Genomic DNA, 25,173 nt, shown 5'->3' with positions numbered 1-25,173 from the left:
ACAGTATAAATAAATATCAGAACTGCATACTGCAATTCCTGCCAAGTTCTGGTTCTCCTGAGTATCATCTGATGATCAACAGAGGATGGGGAAAGGGCAAGGCAAATCCTTGTCCCTAGAATCTCCTCTATTAGGTAGGGCTTAGTGGAAGGAAAGACGGAAAGAAGGAAGGGAGGGAAGGAAGGGAAGGGAAGGGGAAGGGAAGGGAAGGGAAGGGGAAGGGAAGGGGAAGGGGAAAGGGAAGGGGAAGGGGAAGGGGAAGGGGAAGGGGAAGGGGAAGGGGGAGAGGAAGGGGAAGGGAAAGGGGAGAGGAGATAGGAAGGAAGGAAGGAAGCCAGCCAGCCTCACACTTGATGTCTTGAGCTCTGGCTTTAGATCTGTCTGGATGAATTTGGAGAATCACGACCAAGGTGACCCCCCTGAACTGGCTGAACAGTATTAAAGGTCGCCAGCAGGGCACATTCCAGACACTGTTACTCAGACAGCAGTCTCTGGCAGGAATGGGTGGTAGGGGTGGCTGGGCCTCTTCAACTGCCATTATATGATTTTTTGTTTGTTTGAGATGGAGTCTTGCTTTGTCACCCAGGCTGGAGTGCAGTGGTGCGATCTCTGCTAACTGCAAGCTCCACCTCCTGGGTTCAAGTGATTCTCTCACCGCAGCCTCCTAAGTAGCTAGGATTACAGGCGAGCACCACCATGCCTGTGTAATTTTTTTATTTTTAGCAGAGATGGGGGTTTCACCATGTTGGCCAGGCTGGTCTTGAACTCCTGACCTTAGGTGATCCACCTGCCTCGGCTTCCCAAAGTGCTGGGATTACAGGCATAAGCCACCGTGCCCGGCCCATTACATGTGTTCTGGGGATGACACTGCAGGGACACACCCCAAGTGGTCCTCAGCAGGGATGTGTGAAGACAGACAGACGAGAGAGAGAAATACAGAGAAAGACAGACAGAGACAAAGAAAGAAAAGAAAAGAAAAGAAAAGAAAAGAAAAGAAAAGACAGAAAGAAAGAAAGAGAGAGAGAAAGAAAGAAAGAAAGAGGCCTTTCTCTTTTCTGTTTAGCATAAGGAACATGAAGATGACTTTTCCAAATCCAATTTTCCAGGGCCACTGGTCAGGAAGATATACTGCCCTGGGAATGGGCGGGCATACTGTGTTGTCAGCCCAAACACAGGTGACAGGAACTTGTTCTGGTAGCTCGGTTCCTGGGAGTTGTGTGGCACATGAAGGTTCTAAGAACTCACCTTACGAGTAGGTGGCCTCCAGCAAGATAATGAGTTTAAGGTCAGGGTGTCAAGTGGACAGTAGAACCACCCCATCCCCTCCCTGGGACAGGCCTGACTAGTTTCTACCTCTGCCAACTCTGGAGACCTCTGAGAGTAAGGCCATTGGTGGTACCCACTTCTGCCCTGGCATAGACATGAGGGGTTATCAAGAGTGACATCACAGCAACCACAGAGATACAGATCCAGGACAGGGCTGGGATGGGGTCAACAGGCCTCTCATGAGCTTCTAAGTATCAGACCCAGAGAGGCAGGATTTGGTGGGCAACACAAACACTTTCCAACCAGCTAGAGACCCAATGTAACTAACGAGCCAGCTTGTGTATGGCAAGTCCCTAAGCTACACCTGGGTCCCCTGGGAACCTGAGGGCAGGAGCAGGTGGCAGAGGGAGGCTGCTGTTTCCTTGGGTTGCTACACAACCACAGGGGGCCCAGCCCTCAGCCCTGCCCTGTTGTGCCTAGGGAGAAGAGGGAACCAAGCTCAGCTTGGGCTGACAAGGGTCAGTCGGGCAGCCTCCTGCCTCCCTCCACCACATTCGGGGTGCAAGGAAGCACACAAATAGAAAATTACCCAGAAGGGAAACCACAAAAGATTCAGCTGCATCATATGGCATAAAACTCTCTCACCTCCAAGAAGGGGGAGCTGGACTACTTAATTTAACATGCCTCTAGTACTAATGTTCTGTAGAGAAAAATTATAAACAGAAATTGCTTCAAAAGCAGCCCCAGTGACACTGCATATGTCAGAGCACGGGAAGTATCTTATGTGACTTCACAGTACCCCTTCCTTGAAGCAGCAGTGACAAGCTTTCAAAATGGAGACATCATGGAGGAAGAGGACAAGCTCTAAGTCATCAAGGAATGGAGGATAGGAAGAAAATGGGTGAGTCCAGCAACTCTTGACAAACACACAAGGGAGGAAGGAAGAAATCTGTCCCAAGTTACCAAAACAGTCTATTATATACACTGTGGCTTTTTCCCATCTACTGACTCTGTTTCATAAGCTTTTGTGAGTAGCTCCCTCTTGACCTTGCTTTAGCTAGGCTCAGCTGAAGTAACTAAACAGAATGTGACATTCCTGAGTGATTACTCTGTGCTAGGTGCTTTGCTGGCACTTTTACAAAAGTCACCTCTTTTAATTCCTGTAACTACCTCTGTTTTGGGCTAAGGAGACAGAGTTAGAGGGGCATGTGACTTGCCCCTGGCCACCAGTTGCTCAGTGGTAGAGCTGGCATTTGAGCTGACATTTGAACTGGGAGTAGATGAAGGCACAGCAATCAGACTGCAGCCAGTAACGGTGAACCATAGCTAAGACACTGGCTTAGACCTCATTTCCTAAGAGGAGGAAAGAAATGACCACGAAAGGGTGCTTCTTGGGCAAGATGGATCTGATTCTGTGTGTTTTCGTATGTGTTCTTTTAAAAAAAAAAAAAAACGAAGGGGTAAATATATATAAACAACCGTTCAGAGATTTTAAAAAATACTAAATTTGTACAAACATCTTTATATACTATAGTGTTGGAGATTACCAAACCTCTATATTATTCATACTAAAAGATGAATCATTATACCTTATGAATAAAAAATTATCATCAACTGACATAAGGTTTTTATTACATCCTAAAAATATAATCGTGAAGAAAATCTATAATCCAAATATGCTTTCTAAATATATTTTCAAAATTTAGTAATAAAGAACTCTGTAGGGGTAATTATGTGCCATCTCTTTTTTAAAAGGTAACTGGAAAGAGCAATTAAAGTAAAGAACTACATTAAAATTTAAATATACTAGCATCTTGGTATTTGAGGGTAGACTAATTTGCCAGTAGCAACTGACAGGATCACAATGTTCTCAACCTCACAGCTCTTGTTCTGGCCTTGTGTCTGCCCTGGAGGCATGAACTCCCATCTGTAACCCTCAGATTCACACCACCCAGCCGCTATCCACAATCTCCTCTGAGTCTTTTTTTATTCCCCCATCTACTAGACCACCAGGGACCCTTTGAGTCTTAGAATCAGAAAAGGTTATGACTAGAAGAGGCATTGGAGACTGCCAAATCCAACCCTCTCACTTCACAGATACACAAATCAAGGCCCAGAGAAACCAACCAGTTTGCCCAAGATCACACAGCAAATTAACACCTGAGTTGAATGGGTAAGTCTCTGTGGTTCTATGTTGGTGCTGCTTCCAGTTTCCTGTCATGCTGCTGAAAGAAGGCATGGGAGCCACCAAGGAGAAGGTGCACGGCAGGTCTCTTTCCTACCCCAGAGCTGGGCAGGATGCCCAGGCACTCTGAGCACCCTGCTGAGGGGGCTGGGAGGTGGCGGAGGGTGCACCTGGGCCTTACCTCCTCCTCCCGGAGCTTCTGTTTCCTTTTCTCTTCCACAGCAGCCCTCTTCTGGTCCTCCCGCTGCCGCTGCTCTTCCAGTTTTCGCCATCGCTCCTCCATTTGCTTTTCGTACTGGAGCTTGGCTCTTTTCTGTTTCTCCAGGATCTGTTGCTCCCGAGCAGCTGGGGAAGGAAAGCAGAAGAGAGGTGTCATTACCAGAGTACCCCATGCAGTTTGGATTAAGACCAAAAACATGGAAGCAAGAGCAGAGCCCTAAAAAGAGCCTGGTAGGATCCTGGATGCACTGATTGAGATAAAGGGTTCTGGTACCTCCGCCACTAGCTGGGTAACCCTAAGCATGTTAGCTAGATCATACCTCTGCCTTGGTTTCCTCCTCTACAATGTGGGGACAGTCATGTTTGCCACATCACAGTGTTGTGAAGATCGAACAAGATGATGACCGTGAAGTACACAGTAAGTGCCTCCCGACGTGGGAGCTATGACTATGACGGCTATCATTAAGTCAAACTTGTGCACAATGGCTAAACTATATGCTAGGTTGAACAATGATGCTTATAAGGGTATGCTCATTCAAAAGCAGGTTAACTGTGTGTGCACCAAGCACCAGACATTGAGCTAGGTCGGGGGTAAAACACATGAATAAAATTTGCCTTACCCTCAAGGCATTTACTAAGGGGCCCTTAATTCCACCTAGCCAAGACAGGGAAGGGTTCCCTGGAGGAGGCAATGCTTGTACCGACCAGCAGGAGGCAGTGAAGAAGAGAAGAACCTGAAAGCTCCTCATTTGTCTCAATGCAGTGGGGAAACGCTATCTCCCTCAGCATCCTGTGAAGAACACTCTGCACTAATCTGTCTACAACCTGCAAGAGGCAAGACAGCCTTTCTCAACCAGGGCCTTCTGTCCTAAAATACAGAATGACTCAAGTGCTGATTTTCTCAGTTCTGCTGAGGATGGCCCTTTTAGATTCCCAAGAGAGAACCTGAGGGAGTGTACACAGTTGACACTTGAAGGTGTTAGGACTTCCTTAGGTCAGGGACAGCGACTGTTTCTCTTTCTTCAATATCATATCTGCAGACCCTAACACAGTGGCTAGAACACAGCAGAGGTTCAATGTTTGCCGAGTGAACTGTTCTGAGAATTACCTATTTGTGAACATGCCAGTTGCAGAGTAGGTTCACCCCTGATTCTTCATGTTCATCTAGCAATTATCCTAGTTCTCTTCCCATTCATTCACAAATTTCTAAGACTCTTCAGAAGAGACACCGCCATATCTCCACTCCCTTGGACCGAAATAGCTAAAGTACATAACTTACCCAGACATTTTTCTCTTTCTTCTCGTCTTTCTTTGGCCAATCTCTGCCTCTCATCTGATTTCAAAAATCCCTCCATGCCTACAAAGGAGAAAACTAGATGATGTTTCAGTTCTTCACTCTTTCCCTATCTGCTAAGTACTATAAGCAACTGGGCACAGCACCTGAGTCTGACTGCATGCACATATCATCCATCCCCATTATTTCAACCAAAGGAGGTCCAATCTGTCACTCTCCATGACACACACAGCCAAGGGGCAGCAGCTACCACTTTCGCATGCACCTGCCAAGCTGTCCTGTAGTTGGGCCAACATCAGCCCCAGAGGACAAAGCCCCTTTCCTAATCCTTTGCCCCTAGGCAGACAAGGGGTCAGAAAGTACAGTAAGTGACAGAGAGGCCTGGCAGTGTGCAGAGAAGCCCACTAGGCCTCGTCTAGTCAGGCTCCCAGGCCTGAAGCAGGACCACCTGGGAGAGAGAAGAAGCACAAAAATGGACAAAATTTTGAATACTGTTCATTACACAGACACTGAACATTTTACTATATATATATATATATTTTTTTTTTAAGACAAAGTCTCACTCTGTCGCCCAGGTTAGAATGCAGTGGAGCAACCTCAGCTCACTGCAGCCTCTGCCTCCCAGGTTCAAGCGATTCTTCTGCCTAAGCCTCTCGAGTAGCTGGGATTACAGGTGCGTGCAACCACGCATGGCTAATTTTTGTATTTTTAGTAGAGACAGGGTTTCATCATGTTGGCCAGGCTGGTCTCAAACTCCTGACCTCAGGTGATCCGCCCACCTTGGCCTCCCAAAGTGCTGGGATTACAGGCGTGAGCCACCGTGCCCGGCCTACTTTCTGAAAGGAGCCAACATATGAGCTCCTTGGGTGAGTACCATGAAAGACAACACTCAAGTTCAATTTTGGTTCTGCCAAGTTTGTGCCAATGTCAATCTTAGTATCTTAGAATCATCCAAATATCTACAACAAATAAGATGGAACAAATGACAACTTCCCCCAAAATGTCTGAGAAATATCCCGGAAGCTTTTCATCTCCAACCAACAACCCCTGCAGAACCCTAAAGGGCTTTCTAAAGATTAAATGGATCTTCATGGTCATTTTAGGATTAGAAATAACTGCACTCTGTTACAACTGGACCCAGTGTATTATCTATATAATATTTAAGCACACCATTCTGTATAAGTCAGTTTTCATGTTAATATAACCAGGTTCACTTCACCAGCATCTGTGCCTTCCTCTCTGGGAGCATCACAAGCTGGCATCATAGTGTGCCTTGCTGCCACAGCAACCTGTGCTTCTTCTAAGGAGGTTCCTGCTGCTGTTCAGGAGGGAGGCCTGAAGGCCTCGCCCACAGTGTAGGCAGTGGGAATGAGGAAGGGGGATGGCGTGACAAACACTGGATTGTCATGATTCCCCACTTACATCTGGTTTTGCAGCCTAGATTACATATCAGGGATATTAAAATGAGATAAGTACTAGAAAAATCCAAGTGCCATTCTCCATTTTGGTTTTAGTCATCTCTTAATCATTATGACACTATCAACAATATAAATGTCATCAAAAATTTAAAGGCCAACTCCTCAGCTCATTCCAGCCACCCCCCAATCTGACCCCAAACTCTTTTCCCAACTTCACCTCAGCACTGCCCTTTCTCCCATGCACCTTCTAGCTCATGCCATCCCTTATTCTACCCTGCTCCACCTGTTTAAACCCTGCCCATCTTCAAGACCCCCACAGTCCCCCAGCCCTGTGATGCTCTGTGCTCCCACATGGTTTGAGGACTCTTACTCTGCTCTCTCTGTAACTCAGTCTCCCCTGGTGTGTTCCAGAGCCATGTGTGGCTGATGCAACTCTGGGTCTATATAGCTCCGGCCACTGTCCCCCTACATGGTGGCCCCAACACATGCACACAATGCTCAGAGGCAGGTGTGAAGTTGTGGAAGGGGAACAACATAGAAAGTCAGGTTTCTTTTTTCTCTAAACACAGTCAGGTTCTAGTGTCTACCTCAAGAGTCTGATTAATAAGAATTAGTTCTGTGTGAAAAGTTATAAAGAAAAGCCTAGACAGATGCTCTCATCGGCACCTACACAAACTCACCCACCCACGCAGGGCTTGAACCTAGCTCTGTACCACCCATGCTGCCCTCTAGGTGTTCATGGGCCTGCTCCATATCTAAAGTAAGCCTGAAAATGGCTGAAAGCGCTCTTCAAACAGAGGGAAAAAAGAAAAACAGAGAAGAAAAAGGGCCAAACACACTTGAAACTTCCCACATTACCTTGAGGCTTTATAGAGGCTGCTTGTTCCACAGACATCCATGATTTTAGGCTGCCCTCTCATGGACACACATGAGAGTCACACCTTCAAATCACCTTTCCAGAAAATCTTTATTACCATGTTCACAGTCATCATCACCAGCATCATCATAATAATAGGTAATAATTGAGCAGCTACCAAGGACAAAGTGCACTGCTCAGACTTTCTCAGCCCAACCACCCTATGACGACAGAGGCGCTGTAATGATCCTTGTCTTACAGGTGTAGAAACAGAGGCACTTGAAGTCAGATTCCAATGCAAGAAACTGACTTCAGGACCCACTTTAAAAAACATTAAATTTTTTTTTCTAATCTCTCACATCTGGCTGAAAGGACCCACATTCTTAGTTACCGCTTTTCTGTGCTGCTTCCCTGGCACAGGAAGAAATGTAACACCTTGGTCTTAGTGTTGTAACCCAGTGATGCATGCAGAGAACAAATCCTAACCTGGCCCCAAGAATGAGCCTACAAATCTAAAGAGAAGTCGAGTGTGACTCATTAGAGAAGTATGAAGTAAGCAGTACTGTGAGCCAAGTGCTGGCCCAGCTGGACACAGATGTGGCCACTGTCCAGGCAGGCTAATTAGCAGCTTCCTCCTCACACTAGTGGTTTGAAAATGTTTGCTCAGCAATGTTTTAGGGCTGATGCTGGGTGGGGAAGGGGTTACAGAGCACCTTGGGGGAAGCTGTAAGGTCTCTCCTTGCTCGTGCCACAATGCATGGCCATCTCTTTCTTTTTTAAATTCAGCTTTGTCCCACTGAAAGGGGTGGAGTGACTCAAACAGCCCAACATGGGCAATGTGGAATCTCTGTATTGTCCATTCGGTAGCCATGAGCTATACATGGCTATTTAAATTTCATATCAAAATTAAGTAGTTACAGTTCAGTTCTTTAGTCACACTGGGCACACTTCAGGCACTTAATAGCCACATGTGGCTGGCGGTTACTACCCTGCAGAAGCCTGGCAGCTCCCTCCTGTGATTCTCTCTCTGCACATCTAGCTGCTCTGGGGCACATGTGGATAAGGAGGTCTAAGTTCAGTCAGAATTGAGATTTACTGGATGAGTAAGGTTTCTTCCACACAGCATTTGCTTCTTCTGCTTAATTGCTGAGCAAACATTTTGAGAATATCCATTCCAAGAGAAGCCAAATAACTCATCTCCAGCTTCCACCTTCCGACTCTATGTTTTTCCCAAAGGCTGTCGAAAAGCCCTTGAGCTCATTCCGAGGTAAGGAGGACTGGAGCACAAACCACAGCCTCTAACAAATAAACCAGTTATTACCAAAACACAGCCAGATTTAAATCAGAGGAACTGAGGTAGATTACTGTGAACACTAACACCAGGAGACGCCCTCTAAAGGCACAGTGTATCCAAGAAGTAATGCTTGATATGGTTTGGCTCTGTGTCCCCACCCAAATCTCATCTTGAATTGTATTCCCATAATTCCCAGGTGTTGTGGGAGGGACCTGGTGGGAGATAAACTGAATCATGCGGGCAGTTTCCCCCATACTGTTCTCATGGTAGTGAATAAGTCTCATGAGATCTGATGGTTTTATTTCCGCTTTTGCATCTTCCTCATTTTCTCTTGCCGCCGCCATGTAAGAAATGCCTTTCGCCTCCCTCCATGATTCTGAGGCCTCCCCAGCCATTTGCAACTGTAAGTCCAATTAAACCTCCTTTTCTTCCTAGTCTTGGATATGTCTTTATCAGCAGCATGAAAACAGACTAATACAGCGCTGAATTCAGTTCCAAAAGGAAGTCTTTCTGTATGGCCTGAAATCCTAAAATGTCTAACTTTCCCACCCAATCATCCTTTGTCCATGTGCCCTATTTGTGTGCATTTATCATAATTTTTAAAAATATTTTTGAGACAGGGTATCACTCTGTTGGTTGCCCAAACTGGAGCACAGTGGCACGATCATGGCTCACTACAGCCTCCAACTCCTGGGCTTCAGTGATCCTCCCACCTCAGCCTCCCATGTAGCTGGAACCACAGGTATGTACCACCATGCCTGGCTAATTTTTTTATTTTTCAGTAGAGACAAGGTTTCCCTATGTTGCCCAGGCTGATGTTGGAACTCCTAGGCTAAAGCAATCCTCCTGCCTCAGCCTCTTAAAGTGCTGAGATTACAGGCATAAGCCACAGTCTATAGCCATCTCTTTCTTTTTTTAAACCAGGGACCCAATTTTACCTTTGACCTCCATAAGAACTGATGGAGAACAGATCCATGCCTGCATGCTTGCCAGGGGTTGAGAGGGTAGGGGTGGGAGGGAAGTGGATGTCTATAAAAGGTATCATGAAATGCACTCTATCTTGATTGTATCAGTGGTAACATCTTAGTTGTGATACTGTTCTATAGTTTTGTAAGATATTACCATTGGGGGAAACCAGATAAAGGGGACATGGGCTCTCTCCGTAATTTTTTTTTTTTTTTTTTTTTTTTTGAGACAGGGTTTCACTCTGTCACCCAGGCTGGAGTGTAGTGGCACAATCAGCTCACTGCAGCCTCAAACTCCTGGGCCCAAGCGATCCTCTCACCTCAGCCTCCCATGTAGCTGGGACTACAGGCATGTGTCACCATGCTCGGCTTTTTCTTTTCCTTTTTTTTTTTTGAGACGGAGTCTCGCTCTGTCATCCAGGCTGGAGTGCAGTGGTGTGATCTCGACTCACTGCAACCTCTGCCTCCCAGGTTCAAGCAATTCTCCTGCCTCAGCCTCCTGAGGAGCTGGGACTACAGGCATGCGCCACCACTTCTGGTTAACTTTTGTATTTTTAGTAGAGACGGGGTTTCACCATGTTGGTCATGCTGGTCACAAACTCCTGACCTCGTAATCTGCCCGTCTCGGCCTCCCAAAGTGCTGGGATTAAAGGCGTGAGCCACTGTGCCTGGCCTCGGCTATTTTTTTCTTATTTATTTATTTATTTATTTGTAGAGATGCAGTCTCACTATGTTCCCTAGGCTGATCTTGAACTCCTGGCCTCAAGCGGTCCTCCTGCCTCAGCCTCCCAAAATGTTGGGATTACAGGCATGAGCCACTGCACCCAGCCTGTAATATTTCTTATAACTGCATGTGGATTGACAATGACCTCAAAATAGAAAAGTTTAATTATTTTTTAAAAAAATCTGGCCCAAATGTGAAGCCCTGGGAAGGACCTAAAGGGGATACTCTCTCAGAGATACCCTACCCAGGAGAAGGACAAAGAGCACCCATGTCAGAGCCACCCCTTCCCCACTGTTGATGCAGTAATGCTTCCCAGGTCAAAAGAATTCAGGCAAACTTGCAACTCTGAAACAGAGGTCTTTTCCTGGGCAATTAAGTCCTACAAAAAAATTGGAATAAAACAGGGATATTCAGCAGCCAAACAACTATTTTATGTTAAAAGAAAAGCATAAAATCTCATACTTGACTGAGATCCTATTATCCCTGGGCTGCAGGAACACATTTTTAAAAACGAATTTTAAAATGAATTTTATTAGCTTGACTCTCCTATAGAATATTAATGACCTGATATTAGTCAATTATTGATGGTACCGTTAAGAACCATTATCAAAATACAAAGTTTTAAAGGAAAGCCAGCTGTGTTCAACTTTGAAAAATTAATCACATAAAACGAATTTTAAAATAACCTTTCCAATCACACTCAGATTTGTGCAACTGCAATGTCCAGAAAAAAAAGGGAAGGAGGAATGAAGAGCTCATCCAATAGGAAATACAACGAAGGATCCTCACCTCCTCTGGGGAGCCATCCTGATCCCTTCAAGGGGTTGCCAGGCATCCTCTGCTCTGTGGACTCACAGGCACTGTTTCCCACCTTAGTGGTCACTCTTGATTGCACTGTGATGATCTGTTTAAGCACGTGGAGACCACTGCTTCTCAACTTTGGCTATACAATGGAATCACCTGGAGAGCTTTCAAAACTACAGATGCCTGGGTCTCCCTTCAGATTCTGATCTAGTCAGTCTTAGGTGTGGTTAGGCACTGTTGCTTTAAAAGCTCCGCATGTGATTCTAATGTGCATCCAGGCCTGACAACTGTCCTAGCCCACTGCTCGCCACACTTGAGCATGCATCAGAACTACCTGGAGGGCTTGTGAAAATGGACTGCTGGACATCACCTCCAGAGCTTCTGATGGAGTAAGTCTGGGGTGAGCCAGAGAATCTGCCTTTCTAACAAGCTTTCAGGTGAGGCTGACACTCCTGGTCCAGGGCCCATACCTTGAGAACCGGTGTTCTAGATTATGGTGATTCTACAGGGCAGGGCCCTCCCTGTGGCTACTCTCTGTATGACAGAGCTCAGCAGAGTGGGCCCCAAAACAGTCTGCAGAAGGAATGACTGATCACCTGCCACATTCCTCCACAGTGTTTACCTTTACCAAGGTTGTTACTGCCCTACATGCTATTGTCTAGGTTTTTTTTTTTTTTTTCCATGGGGGTGGAAGGCAGGGGCAGGGAGACTGGGTCTTGCTATGCTGCCCCTGGTTGATCTTTAACTCCTGGCCTCAAGCAATCCTCCTGCCTTAGCCTCTCTAGTCGCTGTGATTACAGGTGTGCACCACCTGGCCAGGCTTTGGGTCTTTTCATTTGACCCTTGTCCTCTAAGCTCTTGTCTTATCTCTGAATCTCTGGCACCCTAAAGATTGGGAGGGACTCAAAAAGTTGCTGAATCAAAGGGCCACGAATATTATGTCCCATTGATGGAAACCTCCCCATTTGCAGAATATTTTAACCTCACACCGGAAGTGTCTATAAAAACAACCAACATTTTAAGGCATCTTTGTACCCATTATTCTGCTAGAGTTGTGGAAGGAATACAAGGGTAAAGAAAGGAAGGCGCTGCATGAGCTGCTCCCCATAACCCCACCCCCAACACACACACAGATTAATCTTTCCATTGAATTCCATCAGTGCTCTGATTCTCACAGACCTTTTTCCTCTTTACTTCACATTCGGGTCCTTCCCTCTCTCATTCACCACCCTCAGGCACAGGAAACTCTATCCTCCCGAAGCCCTCTCTCACCAACCCTCCCTTTCCAATCCATCCATCAGGATACAAGCTTCTTAAGGGCAGAGCTATGTCCCATGTCTTCTTGTAGCCCCCAAAGGGCCTAGCACAGTGTTTTGTGCACAGTAAGCACTCAAGAAATGTCAAGTTCATGAAGGGAAGCAGTAACATATACTCAGCACCTCAGTTTTTGTTCTGTCTTGGCCTCCAGGAGATTGGAGGATCCCACCCACGTTGAGGGTAGATCTTCCCCCACCTAGTCCACTCAGACTCACACACCAATTTCCTCTGGAAACACCCTCACAGACACACTCAAAAATAACGCTTTACCAGTTCTCTAGGTATTCCCCAATCCAGTCAAGTTGACACTAAAAAATTAACCATCACACTGGATAAATATAATATGGCATTATACATCCATACAATGAAATACTGTTCAGCCATAAAAAAGGAACAAAGGGGATGGGAGACATTGTGAAAGACTACTAACGGGTTCAAGATTTCTTTTGGGAGTGATGAAAATGTGATGGTATTTTAGGCAGTGGTGACAGTTTCACAACATTGTGAATGTACAAAATGCCACCAGATTACACTTCAAAATGATTAATGTTATTGTTAGTAAATTATATTGCAATAAAAAAATGTGTAGTGCTCCCCCACCACCCCGAAAAAAAGCAAAATACCAAAAGCCACATCAGGGAGTGTTCCACAACAAGGCTTAAAATCCAGAGCCTAGTTGATCCTATATGTGGCCTTCTCCCAAATCTCCTAGGTTAACTGATTTTCCTTTCCATCCCAAATATCCAGATGATCTATCCGGCTCCAAAGGCAAACGTATGTGGCACATCTGAGTATGTAAAAATCAGATATATTTCTATAAAGTGTCTTTGTCACACAATCCCAACAGTTTTGTTATTAATTATAGTTTGTAAAACTGGGAAGCAAAAATAAATGTTGGCAAGTTGGAAGAAAAATGAGTGTTTATTTTTAAAAGCAGATGAAAAAAACCGCCAATAAATGATAAATGTGTTGTGATAAACAGTTGCGTGATGGTTACATGAAATGTGTGGGAAGAACTTCCCATATAATAAATGCTCATTAAATGGTGCTGGCCATTATTTTTAGGGGGGTTCTTTTCTTTTTTTTTTTGAGACGGAGTCTCGCTCTGTCGCCCAGGCTGGAGTGCACTGATACGATCTCGGCTCACTGCAAGCTCTGCCTCCCGGGTTCAGGCCATTCTCCTGCCTCAGCCTCCCAAGTAGCTGGGACTACAGGCGCCTGCCACCAAGCCCGGCTAATTTTTTGTATTTTTAGTAGAGACAGGGTTCTTTTCTAGATTAAAGAAATGGGCCGGGTGCAGTGGCTCAGACCTGTAATCCCAGCACTTTGAGAGGCCGGGGCAGGCAGATCACCTGAGGTTGGGAGTTCGAGACCAATCTGACCAACATGGAGAAACCCCATCTCTACTAAAAATAGAAAAATTAGCTGGGGCCAGGTGCAGTGGCTCAAGCCTGTAATTCCAGCACTTCGGGAGGCCAAGACAGGCAGATCACGAGGTCAGGAGATCGAGACCATCCTGGCTAACACGGTGAAACCCCGTCTCTACTAAAAAAAATACAAAAAACTAGCCGGGCGAAGTGGCGGGCGCCTGTAGTCCCAGCTACTCGGGAGGCTGAGGCAGGAGAATGGCGTAAACCTGGGAGGCGGAGCTTGCAGTGAGCTGAGATCTGGCCACTGCACTCCAGTCTGGGCAACAGAGCGAGACTCCGTCTCAAAAAAAAAAAAAAAAAAAAGAATAATTAGCTGGGCGTGGTGGTGCATGCCTGTAATCCCAGCTACTCAGGAGACTGAGGCAGGAGAATCACTTGAATCTGGGAGGCAGAGGTTGTGGTGAGCCGAGACTGCGCCATTGCACTCCAGCCTGGGCAACAAGAGTGAAACTCTGTCTCAAAAAAAAAAAAAAAAAAAATGGAGACTTCAAAACATCAAGAGACCCACCCATCCAATGTCCTATTAAGTAGGAGCAGTCTAATTATCTCTCTGACTTTTAATCCAGTGTGATTTCTTCTGGATTCTGCTGCTCTCCTGGGAGAGGGGAGGTGGGGTCAGATTCAGATCAGTGAAATGGCAGGAGTTGGAAATTCTAGGCAAGGGTAATGATTTATGCAAAAATATGCTAGAAAATAATAAAGCCTGAAATCCAATTGAACTTTTCAATCTTCCAAGTGGGAACTGAAAATCAACTGACAGAATCTAGAACCTTTTTCATCATTGCAGGAGGGTATATTGTTTTTGTTCAGAAAGCATCACATACTTCCGCCTCATATTTTTCATTTAAAACCTCAAAACCAATTACAATCCCATAAGGTCACTAAACTTTCCATTTACATTTGTTTCAGTGTAGGGCTAAATCTCAATTCTCTCCATAACTCAGGATGACTACTTTAATGCAACAGACTTTCTGATGAAAACCAACAGCAAAATTGTGTAGTAACCTAATTTTTCTTCAAAATGAAATTCATAACCATTAAAAAAGGCACTCTAAGAACATCAACAAAACAACCCTTAACAGGGTTAAAATGAGGCCGGGCGTGGTGGCTTACTCCTGTAATCCCAGCACTTTGGGAGGCTGAGACAGGCGGATCACCTGAGGTCAGGAGTTCGAGACCAGCCTGGCCAACATGGTGAAACCCCGTCTCCACAAAAAATACAAAAAATTAGCTGGGCATGATGGCATGTGTTGTAGTCCCTGCTACTCAGGAGGCTGAGGCAGAAGAATCACTTGAACCTGGGAGATGGAGGTTGCAGTGAGCCAAGATCGTGCCACTGTACTCCAGCCTGGGTGACAGAGTGAGACTCCATCTCAAAACAAACAAACAAACAAAAACAGTGTTAAAATGAAGGCTTAATCAAATACCAGCACACAATGTGCAAAAAAAGAAAACCCTAAAAAGTCAATTTAATGTATGATTGGCACTTTCAAAATCCCAAATCATGAAATTTCAGGTGGAACAGCTCTGAGGCCCCATTCAACTAGAGATGAGACTGCTCCATCTCTCTCTCCACCAGAAAGAGAACTCTGTCTTTATGTTCTTGGCTTTCTCCATTCTACCCATCCAATATGAATCAGTTATTGGGCTTTCATTATACAGATGGAGAATGTACGTGTATATTTTTATACAATATGCCCACTAAATTCCCACAGGTTTCCTTTTAAAACAGCTAATTGAATTACATTTTCCAGAAAAACGCAGACATGTAAGATTATTACTAAACAATTCAAATGATTCCTAAATGATTTTCTTAAATCACAATTGCACAGCTAAGAGAAGAGACATTTTCCCCACCAAATGTAGAACTGGGTGAAGCCCAAACAATACAAAGTGCATAGCACTTTGATGTCAAGGTCAAATAATAATAATTTGAAATGAATAATAATGAGAATGAATGCCCCCTACCCCCCCACTCCAAAACCTGGCATGTAACCATCACCTGGCATGTAACCTGGCATGTAACTTGGTTACCCTCTACCCCCCACTCCAAAACCTGGCATGTAACCAAAACCTGGCATGTAACCTGGCATGTAACCATCACCATTCTGCCACAAAATCCTCTACACAAGGTTATTGGAAGAAGGTACAACAGGAGTACTAGCTGAGCTCAGTGGCTCACACCTGTAATCCCAGAACTTTGGGAGGCCGAGGTGGGCGGATCACCTAAGGTCAGGAGTTTTGAGACCAGCCTGGCCAACATGGCAAAACCCCGTCTCTACTAAAAATATAAAAATTAGCCAGGTGTGGTGGCACACACCTGTAGTCCCAGCTACTCGAGAGAGGCTGAGGCATGAGAATTGCTTGAATCCGGGAGGTGGAGGTTGCCGTGAGCCAAAGTTGCGCCACTGCACTCCACCCTGGGCATCAGAATAACACTCTGTCAAAAAACAAACAAACAAACAAAACAACAAAATAAAACAGGAAAGTTCTGCAGTAACTGCTCTAAGCTTCCTCTTCTATAAAATGGAGATAAGAGTAGAACCTATCTTAGAGTGACAATTAAATGAGATATAGGCACTGCTTAACTGTATCCAGCACACAACAGGAGCTCAACAAATCCAGCTATTCTGCGTTGGCTATTCTAATGCACATGTTCCTATTTATTGCTCTCCACCTTCCACTATGGAGGTCCTCTGCACACACACCTGGAAACCTCAACCAGGCTACCTTTCCTAATGGGGGTGATAAGATAGAGTGTATTACAACACTGCCAGCGTAAAACTAGGGCGAGCATTCTTTTCCAACAAAAATTATACTAGAAACATGTATATGTCCTCTTGACTTCTCATCTTCTGCAAACAGTATATCAGTTATCAATCACTGTTTGCTTGTTTTTGTCTATACATGTAGACACATGCTCTTTATAGTAGAAATGAGAGATCCTGTCTTCAGCAAGGTAAGTAATTTTTTATTTAAAAAGTGCATAGAGATGACATCTCACAAACACTAATTATGAAGGTGGTATATGATGATGCTATTCTTCTATATTCATACACATGTACTCAGCCGCCCCAGGAACTCCTGTGCCAGTAACTCAATCTAGTAAATAAGCTCCCCAGAACCAAAAGACAACATGCCAAGTTATAAATTTCAACTGTACCTGGTTTTGAGGACTGTACACATATTTGTGGACTAGACTGTCTTTTTCTAAAAACACGAGTTCCTAAGCACCTACTTCTGGCCAGGCATTATGCTCTACAAATATTATTTAATGCTCACAATAATCCTAGGAGGTGGGAAGCACCCCCATTTTATAGATGAGGAAATTGAGACCCAAGAGAGGTTAAGAAATTTGTCCAAAGTCACACAGCTATTAAGTAGCAAAGCATGAATTTGAGGCCAATCTGGTTGACTCTCAATAATGAGAGGGCCTAAAGGGAAGGAGCACTGACCTAGGGATCTAGATATCTAGAAAATGGTAGCTATTCCTACTGGGAAGCTCGAAGGATGATGCTAAGACAGAGGAGTGGGCTATGCCCAGCTCAGTCAAATCCCTGCTCAGCACACACTAAGTGTGACTTCTGGGGAAGTTTCTTAGCCTCACTTTTCTCATCTGTTTATCAGTGCCTGTGTCAAAGAGTAATATGGAGCTTAAAGAACAATATATGCAAAGCTCTTAGCACATATTAAATGCCTAATAAATATTAGCTAACAGTATTATCATCATTATTACTGGTTTAGATATGGCCCTTAAATGAGATATGTCCTGAGTATCCAGAAAGCATGAGTGTTCCTTCATCTCATTACCTGACCACCACCATGTCTACTACCACAGTCTAGAACCAGCCCCTGACCCTCCCTGATCTTTAATCCTTGCTTTCATATCAGCAATGTCTTCAGCTTGCCCCAAGCCTCCAGTGGGGGACCCATCGGATAGGCTGGGCCCCAAAAGTGTACATATTTGCCAAAACTCATCAAACAGTAGACTTAAAATTTGTGTATTGTAGTGTATGTAATTTATACCTATTTTAAAAGCTGTAACAACTACAGCAACAAACAGAAAAGGCAAAATTCAGTGCTGACCACCTGCCATATGTTATTAGTGCCCAAAGCTATGAAGAAAAACCCAAGAACTCCCAGGTAACCACATCCTCACTGTGGCCCTGTGAAGAAGTTGGGTGTACTTGGACTCCAAGGGCAGCATGGGAAATAGGAGGTATGCCCCATGCCAGGGCCAGCATGGGAACCGAAGTCACCTGCAAAGGCCCAGGGAGTGGCTGAAGTCAGGGCTCTGAAAGAGCATGGCAAAAAGCCCTAACCCTGCTGGCTACCAGAAGATAAGGAAATCTAAGAAGCTAGTTCCTTGGTCCTGAACTCTTCCTTGACAGCTGTTATCTTCCAGGGTACCTGTTAACCTGACTTTCTCATGCCTTTAACTGTCTCCAGTCTACATCAGATCCCAGTTACAAATGTCCCAAAGTCCTGGTTCTTTCTACAGCTACCAGTAAAACTGCCTCCATTGGATCGTCTCCCCATTCATAGATAAAGCTCAGCCCCCTCGGCCCTGAGAGCTTCTTCTTGGCTCCATCCATGTGGCCTGCCCAACTGTATCCCAGTCAAGAGACTGGGTAAATTCCTTAACATCTCAGAGGCTTAAGTTCCTCTTCTGTAAAACAGGAACATTACTGCCTACATCCCAAGGTTATGGGGTAGAGGCAAGACCCTGTGAAAATGTTTGGCATGCAGTATTCACAGTTGGCTCCTTTCCACTGATGACAGAAGAGAACACAGACAAAACAAGTTGGGGCAGATGATCACTGGGCCCCAAATCCTGGAATCATTTCAGTCTTCCCAAGAACCCCATAAAACTCCTCCAGGAAACCCCCCACAACTTCCTAAGAGGTCGCAGTTTTCATTGTAAGGCTTTCTCTGCCAAGCTGATAGTTTGCTTAGAAGCTAAGATGAGCAAACTCAAAAGGTAGTGAAGGAAAACATAGGCTAGAAAAATTAAACTCAACTGATTATCTACTGAGCACCATGACACAAAGGTTAGCTCCCACCCTGGATCCTCATCTGGGAGGCAGGAATTACCTAGCTTTCTATGTTTCTACAATTATGTGTAATTTCAAAATAAGCCAATATGCACAGCATACTCTATTCACAGCATGATTTGCTAGTTAAAAGAAACCTATACAGCTAAGCTCAGGGCTCCCTAAGGTAATACGGGTGTCTCTATGCTGAGGTCCGTCCTCCCAGCCTTCTTCCCTGTGTGGTGGTTGCAAGATCATGTCTCCTCTACCTTCATGCTCTCCTTTCTGTGTAATTCTGGTCATCACAGTTTTTTGTGCATGCCTGTTCTTCAACAACAAGAATGTGGATTCTGCCCATCCTATACAAGGTGATCCCAAAAAACCAACAAGCAAATGGGGCTAGAATGAGATAAGGGAGTAAACATGGACAGGGCAGCAAGGGCAGAGTTTTCTACCATAGACAGGGTGAGTAGGTCTGGGCATCTGAACTTGGCCTCAGGTCCTTTAGAGATGGAGAGGCTCTGACACACAGGGCTTTTGCGTGAGCTTCTGGAGTCTCACCTGATACAGGGCTCCAATCACACAGACAAAATAACCCTTGAAGAGCAGCCCCACATCCCCCAGCAAGTACAGAGAGAGCAGATGAAAGAACAGAAAGACTAGGATCCCAAAGGCTCACCAGAGACCTTGTAGCCTAGGTTCTAATCTCCATGGCGACTCCTCGCCCAGATGCCCATAAGGATCCCAAGTCCCATACCACAGGGACAAGCATGCGCTCTTGAGTATGGAGTAGAGCCAACTGCACAGTACACTATGTGCTACACAAGCACTGATTATTTAATGTCCTGCATTCCTTGTTTCTCAGCTTCTGACACAATGACATGTATGTGGTTGTAATGGTGGGGTCCGAGGCTCGCATCCTCAATGTTACAGGGTTAACAGGATCCTTCAATGAACCCTGTCCCATGAGGAAATACAAGCTCCCTTCTTACCTAGGCATGACAAGACTCTTAAAGGCCTTGAGCCATCTCGACTGAGGGCCATCAGATACTGGGATTTTTTTTTTTTTTTTTTTTTTTTAGCAGACAAAGTCTCAAGAAACATACAGTTGCCTAGGCTGGTAATGCAGTGGACACAATCCTAGCTCACTGTAACCTCTGCCTCCTGGGATCAAGGGATTCTTGCGCCTCAGCCTCCTGAGTAGCTGGGATTACAGGTGTGCGCCACCACACTCAGTTTTTTTGTATTTTTAGTAGAGACGAAGTTTCACCACGTTATCCAGGCTGGTCTCGAACTTCTGACCTTAGGTGATCGGCCTGCCTCAAAGTCCCAAAGTACCGGGATTACAGGCATAACCCACCGTGCCCGGCCCAGATCTGAACTTTAATCACTGCTGAGTACAAACCATCCAATGTGAACTCCTTGCTCTCCTAGCCCTGCTATTCCAATTCAGCTCATGGCAATTCCAGCCCATAGAAGAGATGGTCCCAGTTATGCCACTGAGTCCAGAGGCCACTGACAAGGCTACTGAAGGGCAATGCAAGTCATTAGGGCAGTGCTTAGGCCTGCTCCTACCACCAGTTGGCTTCTGTTTCAAGAGGATTCCTTAGTTTTAAAACAAAATACAAAGGAGAAATAAAGGGGCTAGGAAAAAAAAAATCACTATTTTGGCCTGGGAGCGGTGGCTCATGCCTGTATTCCCAGTGCTTAGGAAGAAAGTGGGAGGACTGTTTGAGGCCAGGAGTTCAAGACCAGACTGGGCAACATACCAAGACCCTGTCTCTACAAAAAAATTTTAAAAATTAGAGAGAAAAACTATTGGTATTAGAACAATTGGGAGACATGTTAAGAATGACTTTGAAAGTTAGAACCCCTGTTCCATTTCCGTTTGTCTCTGAAAAACATGCCCAGCAGAGTTACCCCCATCCTAAGCTTACAGATCTGTGCATCTGGCATCCTCAGCCCAGCCACAACATAATTCTTAAACAAGAACAATCTTCAAGGGCACTTTGAGGCCTTGAGGAAACAGCTTCTGGGCACAAATAGATTATTATTTTTTTACTTTTTTTGAGACAGAATCTCGCACTGTTGTCTGGGCTGGAGTGCAATGGCGCGATCTCGGCTCACTGCAACCTCCGCCTCCTGGGTTCACGCCATTATTCTGCCTCAGCCTCCCAAGTAGCTGGGATTACAGGTGCAGACCACCACACCCAGCTAATTTTTTGTATTTTTAGTAGAGACGGGGTTTCACTATATTGACCAGACTGGTCTCGAACTCCTGACCTTGTGATCTGCCCGCCTCAGCCTCCCAAAGTGCTGGGATTACAGGCATGAGCCACTGCGCCCGGCCACAAATAGATTATTTTTAAACCACAAAAGCAGAGTACAATGTGTACCACCATTCAACATTGTTCAGGGCAGTCTGGTTGGCCTTTTAAACAGCCTCACAGTTATCTCTAGCTTGTCAATTAAATTTACCTCTATCTCACCCACCTCCAGCCTCTAACTGCATCCCTGCTAAAACCCTCTTTGGAAAACAAAAGAACCATGAATCTTCAAGTTCAATTTATTACTGCCAGTAGTTAAAAGTTTATTTTGAAAATAATAAAACTACAGATTATGATACAAAAGAAAAGGTAAATCATGGAACTGAGTATTTGGTTCTGGGAAAGATTTGTGAAAAGTAAAACAACGAGGCCTTCAGGGGAGAATTCCCAAGATTTATGGACACGTACAAGCTTTTCTTTTGGCTGCTCCACAGAAAAGGACACTGCCATTCCAAAATAACACATAGGAAAAGTGCTTTTCCCATATGCACTACAGGTATGCCTGAGTATGGATGGTACCTAGGCTGTTGTGGCTGTCACTATTTCTTCCCCTTTCATTTTAGGAAGATAAAAATAAATGACGTATGCATTTTCAAATCCTGTGTGTTGCCATTCACCCGCAAAAACAATCATCAAAGAACAGCGATATGCTGTTTCTATTTAAGCATGCTAGCACAGCACAGCAATCGGGTTTTGGATTTACATTATTTTAAGTTAGCCAAACTGTCATACTTAAAGGTCAATACATACATTTCTATTACAGCTGACTGAAAACTAATGCTTCAGATGACCACTGCCTTTAAAAATAGCAAGCTACACAATCCTTACACTCTAATACTGTGGTTCTCAACCAGGGGAGATTGTGTACCCCGGTACTTGGCAAAGTCTGGAGATATTTTGAGATTCCAAAATATCTCCAGGGGAGGTGCTACTGGCATCTAGTGGGTATAGGTCAGGGATGCTGCTAAACATTCTACAGTGCACAGGACAACCCTCAGCCTCAAACAAGAATCATCCAGCCCTTGGCTCACGCCTGTAATCCCAGCACTTTGGGAGGCCGAGACAGGCAGATCATGAGGTCAGGAGATCGAGACTATCCTGGCTAACATGGTGAAACCCCGTCTCTACTAAAAAAAAATACAAAAAACTAGCCGGGCGAGGTGGCGGGCGCCTGTAGTCCCAGCTACTCCAGAGGCTGAGGTAGGAAAATGGTGTAAACCCGGGAGGCAGAGTTTGCAGTGAGCTGAGATCCGGCCACTGCACTCCAGCCTGGGCGACAGAGCGAGACTCCGTCTCAAAAAAAAAAAAAAAAAAAAAAAAAAGAATCATCCAGCCCCAAAAGTCAGTAGTGCCAAGGGTAAGGAAGCCTGCTGTAGTAAGCTACACTGCATGTGACAAATAGAAAAACCTTCTTCACAGTGTATACACCTTGGTTCATGCCACATCAATATACAGTAGTAATATAAAACGTCAGAAAATGGTAAAGAAAATAAACACAATTCCCATTTGGGTGGCTTTGTTAAAAATGATAGCAATTTGGAGCAATAATAAAATAATTCTTCAAACAAAGAGAATTAGTAAACTTCTGATAGGTGTTCAACAGCATCAATGGGCATAATTTGTTCCCCTAGGTAGGACTGTACCCTCCCTCCCTTCCGCCCTTCCTTCCTTCCCGTTCTCTCTCTCTCTCTCTCTCTCTCTCTCTTTCTTTTTGAGACAAAGTCTCACTCTATCGCCCAGGCTGGAGTTCAGTGGCACAATCTCGGCTCACTGCAACCTCTGCCTCCCTGGTTCAAGCAATTCTCCTGCCTCAGCCTCTCGAGTAGCTGGGATTACAGGTGCGCACCACCACGCCCGGCTAATTTTTATATTTTTAGTAGAGATGGGGTTTTGACATGTTGGCCAGGTTGGTCTCGAACTCCTGGCCTCAAATGATCTACCTGTCTCAGCCTCTCAAAGTGCTGGGATTACAGGTGTGAGTTACCACACCCTGCCAGTAGGGCTGTATCTAAACACCCTATTAGTAGTGGCAAGGCTTTTAATTATTATGGAATAAACTGCACCAACCTTCCTTTCCCAGATGGCAGTGCAGTGAAACCATAGTAGGAACCTGCAAGCGAGGCAAATACATTGAGCTGCCTCACAATCTGGAGTGGGAAGGCTTACTTGGCCAGGCAACCCTGCTCAATAGGCCACCCTGAGGTCAAACACACACCATCTGCCTTCATACGACCTATACAGGCCCCACCAGGCAAATAAGTCCCCTCCTAAGGACGTTAGTATAAATTATACTCTTAGTCATAATCCATGTTGGTGAAAACAATTCATACTGAGTCTTACAACAAATATCCTGCCTATTTACTGTGGGCACAGGAAAGAGGAGAAGAGGAATGGATGGAAACAGCTTTGATACCTGTAAAAACCCTTAAGTACTGAAAACTGGGTTTACCTGATTTGATCAGCACTAAAAGGATGTCTGATGCATCTGATCAAAGTTCTTAAAAAATACAGTATTTCCCTACAGGCACGTCGTTTTTACCATAAAGAATCAGTAAAATGTAGGTTGCCTTACAACCACAGCCACTGTGTCCCTTTTTATAGTAACAAGGAAGTACGTCTGTGTTCCCAAGGTAACCCAACATTCTGCTCATCAATATGGCACTGAGTACTTTCATCGAGCACAATATCCACCTTCTGAGGTTTCAAAATTGGAGTTCTCTGCTAAGGACAGGACGTGATGGTTGTATGCATACAATACATAGCCAATATGGTCACCAAATGTAAGAAACAAAGATAAAGAGCAGGAACGGGGTAAAATGCTTTCTCAAGTTTTTTTCTTTTTTTCTTTTTTTCTTTTTTTTCTTTTTTGTGATGAAGTCTCACTCTGTTGCCCAGGCTGGAGTGCAGTGGCACAATCTTGGCTCACTGCAACCTCCACCTCCCAGGTTCAAGCGATTCTCCTGCCTCAGCCTCCCAAGTAGCTGGGATTACAGGCATCTGCCACCACGCCCAGCTAATTTTTGTATTTTTAGTAGAGATGGGGTTTCACCATGTTGGCCAGGCTGGTCTCAAACTCCTGACCTCAAGTGATCCACCCGCCTCAGCCTCCCAAAGTGCTGGGATTACAGATGTGAGCCACCGCACAGGCCTGCACAGTTTTTTTCTAAGTGATCATTCAAGCTGGTAACAAGCCATTTCGTCCAATTTACCCTAAGACCTTCATTGTATGCAGAGATGTCCGTGAGGAATACGCAAAAGCTAATAAAGGCATTTCAAATACAGGCAGGCTCTAAGGTGTGGCCGGTCCTTCTCAGAGCCTTCTTCTCACTGTCCTTTCCTTATCCTGTCCTTCACACTGCTGATGTACATGCCCCGCACCCAATCCTGTCTTCCCAGTTGTTCCTGTCCCCTAGCCCACACAGGTGGATCCAGGGCTGGGCCCACGGGAACCTTGTTCTCCCATTTCAGCTACACGATAATGAATAATCCAGATGAGAGGTGATTAGAATCTGAATGGAAAGGACAGGATAATTCTAGTATGAAAAGGTAGACACTACACATATAAGCAACTGAATGGAGGTGGGGAGGAGACAGTCAAAGGAGATCTGAAGTTTTGGGCCTGGGAAGCCAGGAGAACAGTGGTTAGCATCGTATGCAGAAATGTGCAGAAATAGGAAGTAGCCTTGGGAGACTTGGGGGAAAAGTGATAAGTTTAGTTGTTAAATAATTTGGGAGGCATGGAAAATAGCTTAATGAGAGATTTCAACAATAGCCAGTTTAGAGAAATAATGATAATGAGGATAACAATAACAATGATGACGATAATAACCAACATTGATCATGTCAGGCACAGTCCTAAATATTTTTTTTTTTTTTTTTGAGACAGTCTCACTCTGTTGCCCAGGTTGGAGTGCAGAGGTGTGATCTCGGCTCACTGCAACCTCCACCTCTTGGGTTCAAGCAATTCTCCTGCCTCAGCCTCCCTAAATGCTTTACATGTCTATACTTATTTGATTACCCTAACAAATCTATACAGTAAGT

At 44.9% G+C, this 25,173-nt stretch overlaps 1 protein-coding gene across 16 annotated transcripts in view; it reads right to left on the bottom strand.

Moving 5' to 3' along the window:
* Window positions 1-25,173, bottom strand: part of MAP7D2 (MAP7 domain containing 2) — a 116,873-nt gene that overhangs the window by 53,616 nt on the left and 38,084 nt on the right. For 15 of the 16 annotated variants that reach the window (XM_009197312.4, XM_009197313.4, XM_009197316.4 and 12 more), the window contains exons 2-3: window positions 4,950-5,027; window positions 3,633-3,796 (exon numbers count right to left, since the gene is read on the bottom strand). In XM_009197312.4, coding sequence (XP_009195576.2) covers window positions 3,633-3,796; window positions 4,950-5,027 — 242 coding nt within the window. The remainder of the gene's footprint in view (window positions 1-3,632; window positions 3,797-4,949; window positions 5,028-25,173) is intronic. The other variant, XM_017954208.3, reaches the window with a different exon arrangement.

Source organism: Papio anubis, chromosome X (assembly GCF_008728515.1).
Source record: "Papio anubis isolate 15944 chromosome X, Panubis1.0, whole genome shotgun sequence".
NCBI classification, from domain to species: Eukaryota; Metazoa; Chordata; class Mammalia; order Primates; family Cercopithecidae; genus Papio; species Papio anubis.
Note: the sequence above shows the minus strand (reverse complement) of the source record. Positions and strands in the feature narration are given on the sequence as shown.